Source organism: Nothoprocta perdicaria, unplaced genomic scaffold (genome assembly GCF_003342845.1).
Source record: "Nothoprocta perdicaria isolate Ctin4 unplaced genomic scaffold, notPer1 scaffold_203, whole genome shotgun sequence".
Taxonomy (NCBI): Eukaryota; Metazoa; Chordata; class Aves; order Tinamiformes; family Tinamidae; genus Nothoprocta; species Nothoprocta perdicaria.
The window spans coordinates 77,508-91,579 of NW_020455239.1; the positions used below are offsets into that span (position 1 = coordinate 77,508).

The window sequence follows — 14,072 nt, forward strand, 5'->3', positions numbered from 1 at the left end:
TAGCGACGGGGTACAAAAAAAAGACAAGTTAGGAGATGAAGAGTAAGACAAGCAGAATCACTAAGCTTGCCTCTATGAAATCCAAAAGGTTTGGTTTTAGCCAAAATGGAAAAAAACCCCGCAACCTTAAGAACACACGAATCAGAGAAAGCACTAGCAGATTTTGAGCATCAACATGGCTAAACCCTGTAAGGACTTAAACTCTCAAGACTGTCAGGAACTTCTGTTGTTACTACTTACACTGTGTAATTCATCTTTCCTAAAGCCAACAGACATTTTTTTCTTGTTACTCATAGCCATTTGTGTGTCTGTGCTCTGCAAATATGTTTTTTCGTTTGGAATCCCAAATCAAACACTCATCCAAATACAATGCAATAAAAAAGAAGCAAGTGACCTTTGAAATTATTGACCAGTGTCAGAAATGATTTTAAATTACTTTAAAAGGTTACAGCATTCTTACCCTCCATGGAAACGTCCTCTCTTCTGCTCCTGCTGAATGCGGATATTCTCCAGTCTAAGTGGGCTCGGAATAAAGCCGATCTCGCAGCCCTCTTTAACCAGCCTTCCTATCCACCAGTCGTTATTGTATTTCTGGAACACAGAGAGGTTACTGGCTTCAGCTCAAAACATTCCATGTCCTAAGCTCCCTGATTTCATTAGGTACAATCTTTAACTCCACGCTAGTTCATGAAATCAGACTCTCACTGAAGGCTGAGAAGCCATCAATTTGTGTTAAACAAAGTTAAAAGGTGTCAGCCAGTATTAGAAAGGTTGATGCCTCCTTTACAACCAGAAAACAGTTTGATGGGCCTGACCAACTGCTTAACATGACGCTAGCACTAAATGGAGGGTTGTGCCACCCCTCTACACACAGTCTATTTCTTATGTTACTGCCCAGAAGCAGCTGAACTACTTGGATGCTACGTTTTTAGTCTATGAGTGTTGGCTTTTTAATATATCTTTCATGTTATTATAATCCTGATCCACATAATGTCAATGCAGAGAGCTTAATATTTAAAATATTGCTTTTGTAACATACTAAGCAGTACGTTCACACTCTTTAAATGCTTCACGTGCTTCATCACTTTACAGGATCTAGCACTCTGCTCTTGTAAACAACTGAAATCAGTGAATTTAAACAAGTGTAAAAACTGAGTCACACCAGAATTACCAGTTAAATTTTGTTTCTAAATGAAGGGCTTGAACACAAACCCTCCTTCTATTAGGAAGTCACGGACATCTGATTTACACTTCTGTACCTGAGCCCAGAATCAGGGTTATGCTGAGACTATCTGCACAACAAAACGAGAGAGATGCAGTAAGAGGAGCGGGAATGTTTCCATCGGGTCATCACCTCCCCTACATCATTCTTTGCATCCAGCGTGTGGGAGGACCACAGTTCACTCCTGCTGGTTGCCATGCCTCTGATTTCTAGGGCTTTGTCAGTAATTGTTGCCACTTCATCTTTTCAGGGAGTGCCTGATGTATAGCCTTGCAGGAGACACATGAGATGTACAGGACACACTCTGAATACAGAAACTCATCAGATACTGCCGATGCTTCATTTTGCCCCTGGGGTGACCTTACTTCCACCTAGTTTAGTGCTATTCTAGAATTGGGAATTTGCTCTAGTCCACAGAAGGCTGATGGATCACTCAAAAACTGCAAAGCCTCTTCCGTGCCCACAGAAACTCCAGCCCGGGGAGCCATTCCTGAAAACACACGGAGCTGGAGCCAGAGCCTCATGCAACTGAAAGTCTCAGTGTTAAGAGGGAAGCCCTTAGCACAGAGGAGTAACGCCGGCAAGTCGGAGATGGCACAAGAAATGGAAGTGCCCACGTGAGGGCCAGCAAAGGACCAGTATGGGAAGGGGGTTTAGAAGGAGGGCTACGACGAGCGCGACCAAGCTGTGGTGCTGGGAAGAACAGGGAATGTTCGTAGGGAACTAAGGGAGGAGAAAACCAAGCCTACACGCAGCTAAAGACAGCTTCCAGTTCCACAGTGCTCCGCTTCCTCAGCAGGGGTGCCAGCACCACTTCCCACAAACAGGAAAAATATTAAACTTTCACCTGTTTCTAGGAAAAAAAAAAGCAAACGTAATGAGGGAATCAACTGTCTCTCCTACATCCTTTTGGGGGAGAAAGCACGTAAATCAAAAGCTCCTGCTCTACCACCAGTCTCTGCCTCTAGTGATAAAGAGGCAAGTGATTTCTTCCAGTGCTTTGAAGAACAGTGTAAAAATGGTCAAAGAAAAAAACAAATTCGTATTGAACACTTGAAAATCTACATATAGAATGCAGAGTTGAAAAATGTTATTTTGCAAGCTGCAAGTCTATATATAAACCTGGAAAACAACAGAGGATTATGCAAATTTGGAGAGCTCACTTTAGACATTATAATTTTCTTCAATTACAGTTGAAGTAAATATGCTCAACATGCAATAAAACACGTATTTCTCTATCAACTCCTAGCCCCATGCTCAGCGCTCATTTATTCCTTTTCCTTAATTTTGTATCTTTTTTGTCCTAGGGCCTCTTCAATATTTTCTTTCCTTATGGTGTTATTCTCAGCCTCATTTTTTTCTCTCTTACAGGGCTACGTGGTGCTTTACGAAGACATGGTGTAAACTGGTGTTACGGCACATTCTGGTCAATCCCTTCCTCCTGCCTAGTTTCGGATCCATCACAACATGATTTAATGAAAAAATCTGCATCTACCATGGTGAATGGGATTTAAAATCTATCAAGATGGAATTCTCCTCCACAAAAATCCACCAAGAAATGGTAATATTCAATAACACGAGATAAAAGGCCCAGGGTGCTGGCACTCTAACAAGGATGACGTGACACCACAGCATTACTAATCAGGCAGATGTGCTCTGCTCCGCTGCCTCCACTCAGCTCTTCTTTATCTGGTATTCCTCAGATTTGACTGCTCAAATTGTAGCTCCTGGCAAGGGAAAAGGGAAAATCTACTTCCTGTTTTTACCTCCTTAATATGTAGAAAATCCTTGGCATCAAAAGAGATAGCAGTGCTTGGGACAGGAACATCTTCATCCAGGGCTCCGCAGTAACTTACATTAGTCTTAACAGCAAATGCTACTGGTTTGGACTATAAATAAAAACAGACATCACAAACATGGTAGAAAAGTGAAGTATTTTATTTTTCTGAAGGAAGAAATAATTTGTTGTATTAAGTTACTCAAAATCTAGGAGAGGCCACTTGCCAAACATGCCAACTGAGTTGTAACAACTTCATAGAAGCAGCAGAGCTTCTAAAAGCTTCAGCTTTTAGATGGTCTAAACTAAAGGACCGGTATCGCTACGTCTGACGCTACGGGAACAAAACTGGAAAACGTGCAGCCCAATTCCTCAGGGGGCTGAGGCAGCCCAGACATCCTGCTGAAACAAAAGCAAAGCACCAAAGGGTCCACCTTTCACTTGAGCAGATGGATGAGCAGCAGCACAGATGAAACATCCCTTCAGCACACAGCAGTGCTGCAAACACCACCCAGCCCCTTCACTGCCCGTTCACAGAGCAAGCACCTTGAGGGAATCCATGTTCACACCAGTCTAGTGATACTAATGTAGTAGAAACGTGTTCTTTTTCACTCCCTATCCCATGCAAGGGAACAGTTCTGCTCTCATTTATATAATGCGATCCTACTAGTTTCATCAGAGCTTCAGTTAACAGAATTTGTTTTAGACAGTGTCTTGTCCCTGGGAGTATTTCCACTACCCTCAAAGATTTGCTTGCAGAAAATTTCACCTGATTCCCAAACTATTTCATTATAAACCAGAAGTAAATTTTAACACCATGCAAGTGCTAAATGCTACGTAAATTGTTCATTGTTGCAGTGGAAAAGCAGCACACACCTTTGCTCTCTCAAGCTGTATAGCGGCTTGCTGTTCTCTCTCTTGGCGGATTGCTTCCCTGTCTTCTTCCAAAGAGACATCAGAATCCGAGGGCCTGCTTGTGTACGAATCTGCTGAGCCCTGAAAACAAATTCACAGCACTATAAACCACAATATAGCAAAGAGAATGTTCACCCCTGTCACAGTCACTGAATATCTTCAAAATATCCGTTTCCTAATTTCATCAAGTCTGTGTCTAGCAGAAAATTCTGCAGAATTTAGCAGAGAAATGATCTGACTTTTCAGATTAGATCCATTTAGTCAAAGCCAAAATTGTAAGGAAAAAAGGTCTCTCTCTGCTTTCAAAGAATCCCTTCATTTCCTTACAGGCACGGGCATACAAAGCCCAGCTGCAGGCACCGCACAGCAATCTCTTACAGTATTTAAATCCCGGCTGACAACCTTAGATCCAAGATCATCTCTTTGTCAAAGGCCAGGGCACATCACATTCACTCAGGGTATTACACAGCTTGCCCCGAATGGGCCCTCCTGGTAAATGGAGTGCAGTTGTGCAAGTACCTCCCTGCCAGCTGCAAACACAGCAGCCCAAGCCACGCTGCTAAAAGCTACTCAATAGGGCAACACAAAAACCACACGAGGAGGTGAAATGATAACAGCACGTACAAGCAGAAGGCAAATAAAGCAGGTTATCAGAGAGGAAATTAGATATTGTCATGGTGTGATGCCTTGTTCGGGCCCCTCACAGGCCATCAGCAGCACCCGAGTTTTGCGGTGCCTCCTCTCCTCTCACAGAGCACCTGATGCCACTGTCCTGCATGGCCGCTCTCAAATGAGTTCCAGTGGAGAGCCAGAATATTATTGCATGGCATGGCCAACTCCTGTACGGCAAGACTGGATTAGAAATGACATGATCAAAATAATACAACATAGGCCTTTTGTTTGCCTTCCTTCTGAGCTTTCTCTCAGCAGCACTCTGCCTCAATAGAGCAGGCTAGCAGCTTCCTTCAGAGGAACGAGCGCCAAGATTATTCCACCATTAGAGATTTAAGCAGATGGATAGAAAAAGAGAGAATTAAACAATCATACGTCTCGCAATAGAATGAGGGGAAGCTGGTAGTGTGAGCGTGAGGCCAGAACACAGTGCCAAAAGGACGAGGGAGGAACAGGGCGGCCAGGGCAGCGCGGGGTCCCGCCAGGCCCCGCTGCCGCAGCACCCCGGACACCTCCTCACGGGGCTCCGAGCCTGCCTGGCCTTTCTTCCCCACTCTAGTGCAATACTTAACTGTCAGCTACAAAATGAGGCGCTAGCAGAGACGCAACAGCAGCACTTCTTCCCTCACCAAAGGTGGGGAGCACCCAAACTCAGTGCCCTGATGTTAACAGGCAAAAGCAGACCAGAAAAGAAGTTCAGAAAAGGGAGATTTTTACTTATATGGTCAAATATTCTAGTCCTAAGGTTAAATATTCTAGTCCTAAGATTACAGTTTGTCCTCCAGTCCACTGGTTCAAGCAGTTGGAGGGGATAAAAGAAGCGACTGGGGGCTACAAAGACAGAGCAAGTGCTAAGCAAGCAGTTACAGCACCTTTAAGCACTTTGAAAAAGAAAAATGGAGCTGCTGATCATCACTTTTATTACTTTATGGACAACAACAGTTCAATTGCAGCAAAAAGTAATCAGGAAACAAGGAAGCACAGTCTCCAAATAATAAATTAAAAAGCAGGCTACGAAACACATGCAATATACAGCTGTGCGCAGGGGCTTCTCCCAGGATATGGTGCAAGAGGAGCAAACCATAACCTGGTGCTGGAAGCCTGGAGCCGAGCGGCTCTGCTGGCATCTGAAGGAGCAGACACTGCTCATCACCCATGTGCTCTCCCACCACATGCTTTTCCTCTTAGTTTTGTATGTCCTGGAAGGCGTCTGAGAACAAAATGCAGAGCCCATCACACCGCGGACAGATGCCAACGCCACACGTGGAGGCTGGCTGTGGAGATCATGAGTACAGGATGAAACAGAGCAAAAACCCCAAGTGCACAAGCTCCTATACACATATGCACATTTTCAAATCCTCTGGATCTGATGGCAGCTCCGTAAGGCAGCTTCACAGAAGCAGACCCCGCTGCTGGCAGCAGAGCCCTGGCTTGCAGGGGTGCCTGTTTGAACACTGACCTGTTTGGGGCTGCAAGGCAGTCTCAGCCACAGGAGGTGATTCTGCAAGGCCGCCCAGGCTGCTCCTCAATATGATATAATACGAGTCAATCCCAGCCTGCATGAGCCCTTCGCCTGCACGTCGCACCGAGCAGCGACTGCCTTGGCTGAAAGGAGAGCCCAAACACTGCCCACGTGCTGGCCGAGCAGCATAGCGGGCACTCTGTAAGGTAATTTTCTGATCCCTGCACAAGAAAAAGCACCACTTCTTATATTTTTTATCGCTTTAGTTTAAAATTTCTGATTGAAGATGGGAACACTGAGATGTTTATCTCAAACAAGTCAGTCTCAATACTGAAGCCTGTATAGCAGCAAGTACAACTCAGTTCTGGGCTGACAGCCCTTATTTGTAGGAATTGCAATAGATGTGATCATACTAAATATTAAGATATATCCATGCACTTTGCATAGCTGGAAAAACATATCTGACTGCCTGACCATAACACAAAAAGTGAACTATGATAGCAGTCTGTGAGCAAGTGAGAAGAGTAGGAATAAGAGATTTTTCTGTTCACCATAACTTCGTCTCAAAAACTCCTCTACTTTCTTTATTTTTATATGCCAGCTTGTATCAGCCATTTCACCTTGCATTGCTATGAACTCATCTTTGAAGACCTTTACCAATTTATTAAATACTCAATTTATTTCAAATGAAATTTCTTTCAGTGTACTTATATGAACTCAAGAAACTATTCAACTCCTTCCTTTCATCAGTTAGTAAAGAGCAGCATTGATAAAAACCCTGACGTTGCAGGCAATTGCAACAGTGGTAGGGAAAAACGTGTTTCAGCTAAAGCAGAGGCAAGAGGCCTGTGCCGATGTCCGAGGTGCTCCCAGGAGGCGGCAGGGACGCGGAGCTCCGTGTCCCAAGCAGGTGCTCGCAGTGGCCAGGCCAGTCCCGCTTGCTACAGGAAAGGCAGAATAAAATACCGGCCTCCAGCTGTGATGGTTTGAGAAGAAAAAAAAATAAAGATTTCAGTGAGGTTGCACATAAAACCTTTTCCAGCTGCCATAGATATACAGGTCTGGATTGCTCTCTGTGCGGCCACAACCTGTCATGCAGCTTGCGTGATTAAGGTTCAAATCCATTAGAAGCTCCAATAAAGCAGATGATGTGCCAGCTCTTTTGAAAAGATTTAAGGGGCTGCATTTAAGTCTATCATAAGACAGAAAGCACTTCCCAAGCCTAGCCCTGACCAGAGAGAAAGCTTCTGTCTGGTGCATTAAGCAGGACAACGGGGCAGCAGTGCCCGACTGGCGGCATCCCACTCCCGCGGACACGACAGCCAGGGGCATTTGGAGCACATCTCTCCACCCGGGAATACACAGACACTGAGCACACAGCACTCGCCCTGCTTAATAACGCACACGTGCCCCTGAAGAGGGATGCCCCAGTGTCTGTGCTCGTACAAACATATAACTGCCAGCTCAGGGCCTGAATGCGTCTCCACAATAACAGGCAGCGCAGCTCGGAAATCCGAGTGCTCCGAAACGCGGAAGGGCAGCCCCCTCAAGGCAGCCCATTAGTGAACGGTTTGCTGGGGTCTGAGAAACACTGGAGTCGGCAACAGCAAGGGACATTTCTTTGGGGTGAAGGGGTATGGAAATCACTCTAGTCCCACTGTATCCTCACCCCTGCTGCTGCTCTCCTGTCCTTCCTCCAAGTCCCTGCTTTAGCTTTTCAGCCTTCTCCACAAACTTTGGGTTTCCCAAGGCAGTTTTGTCTCCCGCAAGGCAAAGCGAAGGTCCCAAAGACCATACAGGTGCCACCTCGATGCCGAACGCAGCAGTTACGCAGCGCACCGAAAATCACCGCCAGAAGGGGAGGCCACAGTGACACTGCAGGAAATGTGTAAATAGCCCCGAGCTTAAAGTGCTGCCCCCGGTCAGGGCACAAAGTGCCCCTTGTTTCCCTGCACACCCCTATTCTGCTAAGCAAGAACGGACACCGACTGCAGCTAGCGATCAGAGGGCTCAAGTCATTTTTACAAATACCTTTACAACACTGCATTCTCTGTAACCAAAAATTATTAGCTCTTTACTGTATTCACACATTAAAAAATAGTTCTGCTCTGCCCTGTATTTCCTGTCTGCAGAGTGCAAGCAAATGTGACACAGCAGCTCCTTCTGCTTGCCTGGAATTCCTCAGCCAGGAACATTCACCCTTTTTGACCTGAGCAAGCCGAGCAAAAGTTGGATAATTGAGAAAATGAAGTATTTCCAAATGAAAAATGGTATATCTGTGTTTTAGAATAAAAAGTTATTGAGTATCCTTAACAATATCCCTTCTCATTTGTTTTTAAAAATAATCAAAAAGGAATATTGTGATACTCAGGTTGGTAGCACGTCCACAACAGTCCATGAGCTCATGGAAAAGGAGCATCGTTTGGTTTCAAAAGAAAAATCAAGAGACACCTTCAAAAGGGAAAACGCAGACACCTGATGAACAAAAAGGAGTGGAGAAGAATCTAACTGGCTACGACAGGCCAATGGAGACATGAAAGAAATCACACAAGATCCAAGGGCAAGGAAGAAGAAATGAGGCCTCCTTTTGTAGGAATGTCAGTGCTTTGGAGCATCAAAAGTGCTTCACAGAGACAGAAGAAACACCGTGTGGCGTCTCCTGCTCGGTACGAGCCCCAAGACCGATATGCAACAGGGACAACCAAGGAAACACTGCAATAGATTTGCATGTTTTTTGTTGTTTTCTCATACTTAAGAGAACTGTTCTGGAGTCTTTGTTTTGCCCATCAGGAGCACGTTGCCTGAAAATGAAGGCTTAACTCACACAATAAATAATGATTCGAGTATCACATAATGATGGGTATCACAGAATATAAGTTCTAATGTGTTTCTAGCTGAAAGCAGAAACTGGAACTTATGTGAAACATTTTAAACAACAGAGTGGTCACTGCTGTTGGCATCGCTCGCTCACCTGGCTTCAGCACTCAGGACAGGCAGCTAAATTTAACTGTTGGGCAGGTGATGTAACCAGGAGGCAAACACAAACCAGCAGGTACTGATGCACTGGGCATGAAATAGCTTCCACCCAGGGCCAGGAGAAATCTCCCTCCGTGCTACCAGGCTGTCCCAGGGAAGCACTGCAGAGTCCTCCCCGAGCAACCGGCAGAGACTCCTGCACAAATCCCCAAGCTGGAGCGGGGCCGGAGCAGCACGGGCGGACTGGAAAAGGCCTTGGTCTCCTTTACTCTTGTTCCCTTGGCACAAAAGCACCGACTCGCATGCTCTGCACCCCACAACCCTTCGCGCTGATCCAGAGGGATTATTCCTATGCCTTAGTGTTTTGCAGAATGAACCACAGATTATATAGGGGAAGCAGCTCCCATTTGTTTCTGATATTCTCTAGAATGACAAAACCTGCCAGAACCACCATAATGCTCCATAATCAAGCACAGCAGAGCTGCGGGGAGCACTGCAGAGGCACCTCTTCATGAGCACAAGCCTAAGGGGCAACGTGAACCTGCCCCTGACAGCACAGGCAGGAAAAGGGCAGCTCCCAGCCAAGCCAACACGCACAGCAGCTGCACAACCGAGCTTGGGTTTCAGAATTAAATGCTCAGTAATTAGCTCCTTCTGTGCGTTTGCTAATCTTATTTAAGACAATTCATTAGGTGTCTCAGCAATCTGGAAATTACTAGGTAGTTAGTACGTGGTTTTTTTCTTTGTGAATACTACTTATTAGGAAATAGAGCATTTGTTCTAACATTTCTTTTCACGATTTCTTTCACAGCCACATCCTTTTGCTCAAGCAGCCTTCAGTTCAGCACAGCCTGGCTTTTCATCTAAAAAATTTGGTTTTAAAAAAAAGTATTATGAATATATACATTTACTGCCGAAATATTGCATTTTTGCAGTGATGATTTGTATGAACATGTAAATGCACAAGATTTTGTGTCATAGGCATTGTGGGTATATATTTTCACTACTGTTGCACACAGAAAAGTTACAGGTTAAAGAGCTATGTAGACTAAAAAGGAAACTCAAGTAAGTAATCATTTCATATGTTGGTTATTCTAACTTCTTTCACATTTTGACAGAATTAATTTATAATCATTCTGAGTAACTATAAACTAATGATCTTTATCTCAGACATGCCAGCATCTCAAATGCTGGTCAAAACTAGACTTAGATTTTCTTAGCAACAGAAAAGACATCATAAACTGATGGCTTCAAATATAAAGCTGGACAAAAGTTTTTGCTAGTTAGTCCAGCAGTGTTTGCACTCCCTTGGCTGTAAAGATGCGTTTGCACATTCATGTTAGTAATAAAAATTACTCCAGTATGTCCTCCCTGGTGATAACAACCACACTGGGTGCACATGTGCACGCGCACAACGCAAGCCAAACTGTGTCAAACACCCTAACAGCCCGAAAAGGTCAGTGACGCTGGAGCTAATGCTGCCCGGCCCATTCTACGGGAGGAGTTTTTAGCTCTCGTTACCGTTTGGAGTTGCTGTTCAGCAAAGCCGCCAAGCACAGACTCAGCACGGCACGTGTTCCAGTTCCTCTCGCAATTTCCATGCCAAAAGAATTTTCCAATTTCCCTGTAAGCACCTGCAGAAAGACTTGGCTGAAAGCATGAAAATCTGCTTACTCTTTTTCTATCCCTCCCTCAGTTGAACTCTGGGGACAGGGAGCGAGGGGTGTCGGGAAAGGGGGCTAATTTACAACCATTCTGCACAGGAGCCCACTTCAGGGCTCTTTCTGCAGTGTTTAGGCAAAGAGAAAGCTCATGGTCAGAGCTATGCAGTCACCGAAAAGCTCAGCGTGTTCTTTTTTTTTTTCCCTAAACATGTATCTGAAGCACAAATTTTGATCCAGACCTTCCAAATCCTTCTTTTTTATTTTCATTCAAACTGTAGAAGAGCAACTCCTGGCCACATCATGATCTGTATTTTATCCCTATTCCTTACAGCCAGACACAAGATGGAACGACAGCTGAACACCTCTAGTGTAGATTTTAATGCAATCTTTACAGCTGGTCCATTTTTTTCATGGGATGTATTCAGAAGACCCAGGAGAGAAGAAAGCTGCTTTTTCAATTATAAAAGCAACCCCCAAACTAAATCTCAACAGTTTAAAGATGCTGCTTCATGTCTTCTAATTCCTTCGGCTCTTGGAGTGCAGAGTGATCTCACCAGGGCTCTGGGGGAGCCGCTTCGCCCGGGTTTGCTGACATCTGCGATAAAAGCGAGCGGCTCAGGAGGCACCACACGCCTGGAGCGGGAGCCCGCGGCAAACGTGCGCCAGGCCCGTCCCCTGCCCAAGAAGGCTCTGTCAGTCTTCAGAAAAAGGAGACAAATATTGTCCCCAAAGGAAACCTGCTCGAACCACGCTGCCAGCTGCACAAGCGTCCGTGTTTCCCAGAGGTGGCCGCCGCTGCGTTTCGCACACACAGCCCTGAGGCTGCAGCCAGGAGCCCGTTCCATGGCAGCTCCCCTACGCGCGCGGGTCTCCCAGGTGAGCAGAGAGGCCCTCCTTCTGCTCGCTGACACAGGGCCCAGCGGGGACATAAGCTGCGCCAGGCAGCACAAGGGGCATGAGCTGGTGCCCCTGCCGCAGCAGCGCGGACAGCGCTGCCACCGTCGAGCTGTCATTAATGGGAAATGGGGGAATCCACAGAATGTCTCAATCCGTTCTTGTGAGGCCCGTTTGTGTACAGACGAGGCCTGAACTCCTGCTTGCTGCCACATGAGGACCTAAGCATCAACAGGGGCACACAGAGACCTTCCTTGGATGTGATGCCAGACAGCTGACATGAGGGGACCACCTCTCTTCAAACCACATCTGTATTTAGTTCCCTCATACAACTTCCAGGACATTCAATCTAAACAGATCTGGAATAGCATCAGCTCTCATCCTTGCCATTGCCTCCTGTTCCACCTCACTTGCTTTCCCTTTCACAGGACCCCGGTGCACACATGTGTCTGCCTGCTCACACACTGCTCCATAGAATCATAGAATCATAGAATGCCCAAGGTTGGAAGGGACCTCAGAGGTCATCGAGTCCAACCCCCCTGCTCACGCAGGGTCACCTAGAGCACGTGGCACAGGGCTGCATCCAAGCGGGTTTTAAAGATCTCCAAAGAAGGAGACTCCACAACCTCTCTGGGCAGCCTGTTCCAGTGCTTTGTCACCCTCACAGTGAAGAAATGCTTCCTTAAGTTCCTGTGGAACTTCCAATGCTTCAGTTTGAAGCCATTTCCTCTAGTCCTATCACTGTCCACCACTGAAAAGAGGCCGCCCCCCTCCTCCTCACTGCCTCCCTTGAGGTATTTATACACACTGATCAGGTCCCCCCTCAGCCTCCTCTTCTCCAGGCTGAACAGACCCAGCTCTCTCAGCCTTTGCTCATAGGGCAGATGTTCCAGGCCTCTGATCATCCTCGTAGCCCTGCGCTGGACTCTCTCCAGCAGCTCCACATCCCTCTTGTACTGGGGAGCCCAGAACTGGACGCAGTACTCCAGATGTGGCCTCACCAGGGCTGAGTAGAGGGGGATGATCACCTCCCTTGACCTGCTGGAGACGCTTTTCTTAATGCACCCCAGGATCCCATTGGCCTTCTTGGCCACCAGGGCACACTGCTGCCTCATGGTCAACTTGTCGTCCACCATGACACCCAGGTCCCTCTCTGCGGGACTGCTCTCCAGCAGGTCCACCCCTAATCTGTACTGGTGTCCAGGGTTATTCCTCCCCAAGTCCATGCTTGCTCCAGGATAACTTTTTACTAAAGCCAACCACGCTAGCCACCGCTTTAAAGATACTCAGGCCAAGTCTGCTTAGTATTAGCAGTGCAGTACGAAATCTGGTTCAAGCACCCGGTATCTAACTGCAAAGGCAGCAACACCAGCACCTGGCACACAGGAGCGATGCCCAGCGCTGCGGGACACCTGCAGTAACCGGGCAGGAGCCTCCTCACTTGCTCACAAACAAGCGGGTATTTTTAAACCATCACTGCTGTTATGATCAGCGTTGATTATGGTGCGCAGCCCCCTCACGTTTGCCAAGTAGCCAGATTGAAAATAAAATCTAAAGAGAGTAACAGGCTTACGGGGCACTTATACCCAGTATTTCCCGTCAGACCATTAGGCTATTAGCCCAGCTTGAAACTTTCAGAAATACTGATATGCAAAGCGAAGCAGAGCCACAAATGGCATCTTACATTTACAAGCCAGGCTTCACTCTCACAGACAATTCCCCAGGGATTCCTCTTCCCCCTAGGCTGACCATTCTCTCATAGTTCAAAGGTCAATAACTAATTTGCTGCAAAAGCTGCAATTTTATCCTTTCTTCCTTGAAGCTCCCAGCCCTCTACTCACCTACTTGCTATTGGAAGGAATTTGCTCTATGCAGAAGGCAAGAACAAGCTCCCACAGCCCCTCAAACCACAGACCTGCTTGAGTTTTAAATGTGAATAAACTCTCCACCATTGTTGTGTTGAGGACAGCCTTCACTCAGCTAGTGGCACAAACCAAGCTGAGAGTCTGGGATTTCCGTCTAGGGCCTTCATCTAAGGCCACTGTTTAAGTGCACAAGGGAAAAAAGGGTCCAGATTGCCTTTATTTTTGTTCCCTGCAAGCGAGTCTGTGCAACACTCGGTGTGGAGCAGAATCAGTAACTGCACACGGCAAGAGCCAGATTTCTTTTCTACCTTTGCCGCCACATTTCCTAGGTTGGACAGACCCTGACCACTCCTGAGAAGGCGATGTGCAGGTGGAGACAGTGGTGACGGACCAGAAGCTGCTGTTTACGCTGTCCTCTGCACCAAGCATAGACTGTCAGGAAAAATACTGGCACTTTGGAAAATAATTTTCCAAATTTTTTTCACTAAAGAACAGAAATACAGTATAGGAGTCTAAGAATAGGTCACAGTTTGCACAAACTAAATGTGAAAATGCAGGGAGATGGTACAGAATAAAGCCAAAGCCCCTAAGATCACTTAATAAATCATTACTGACTTAGCCAAGA

The 14,072-nt window shown here is 46.3% G+C and overlaps 1 protein-coding gene across 3 annotated transcripts in view; it reads right to left on the reverse strand.

The window, feature by feature from the left end:
- The window catches only part of CACNB4 (calcium voltage-gated channel auxiliary subunit beta 4), a 55,958-nt gene that overhangs the window by 21,161 nt on the left and 20,725 nt on the right, over window positions 1–14,072 (reverse strand). For all 3 annotated transcript variants that reach the window (XM_026038148.1, XM_026038149.1, XM_026038150.1), the window contains exons 2-4: window positions 3,876–3,995; window positions 2,989–3,111; window positions 461–591 (exon numbers count right to left, since the gene is read on the reverse strand). In XM_026038148.1, the coding sequence (XP_025893933.1) occupies window positions 461–591; window positions 2,989–3,111; window positions 3,876–3,995 (374 nt within the window). The remainder of the gene's footprint in view (window positions 1–460; window positions 592–2,988; window positions 3,112–3,875; window positions 3,996–14,072) is intronic.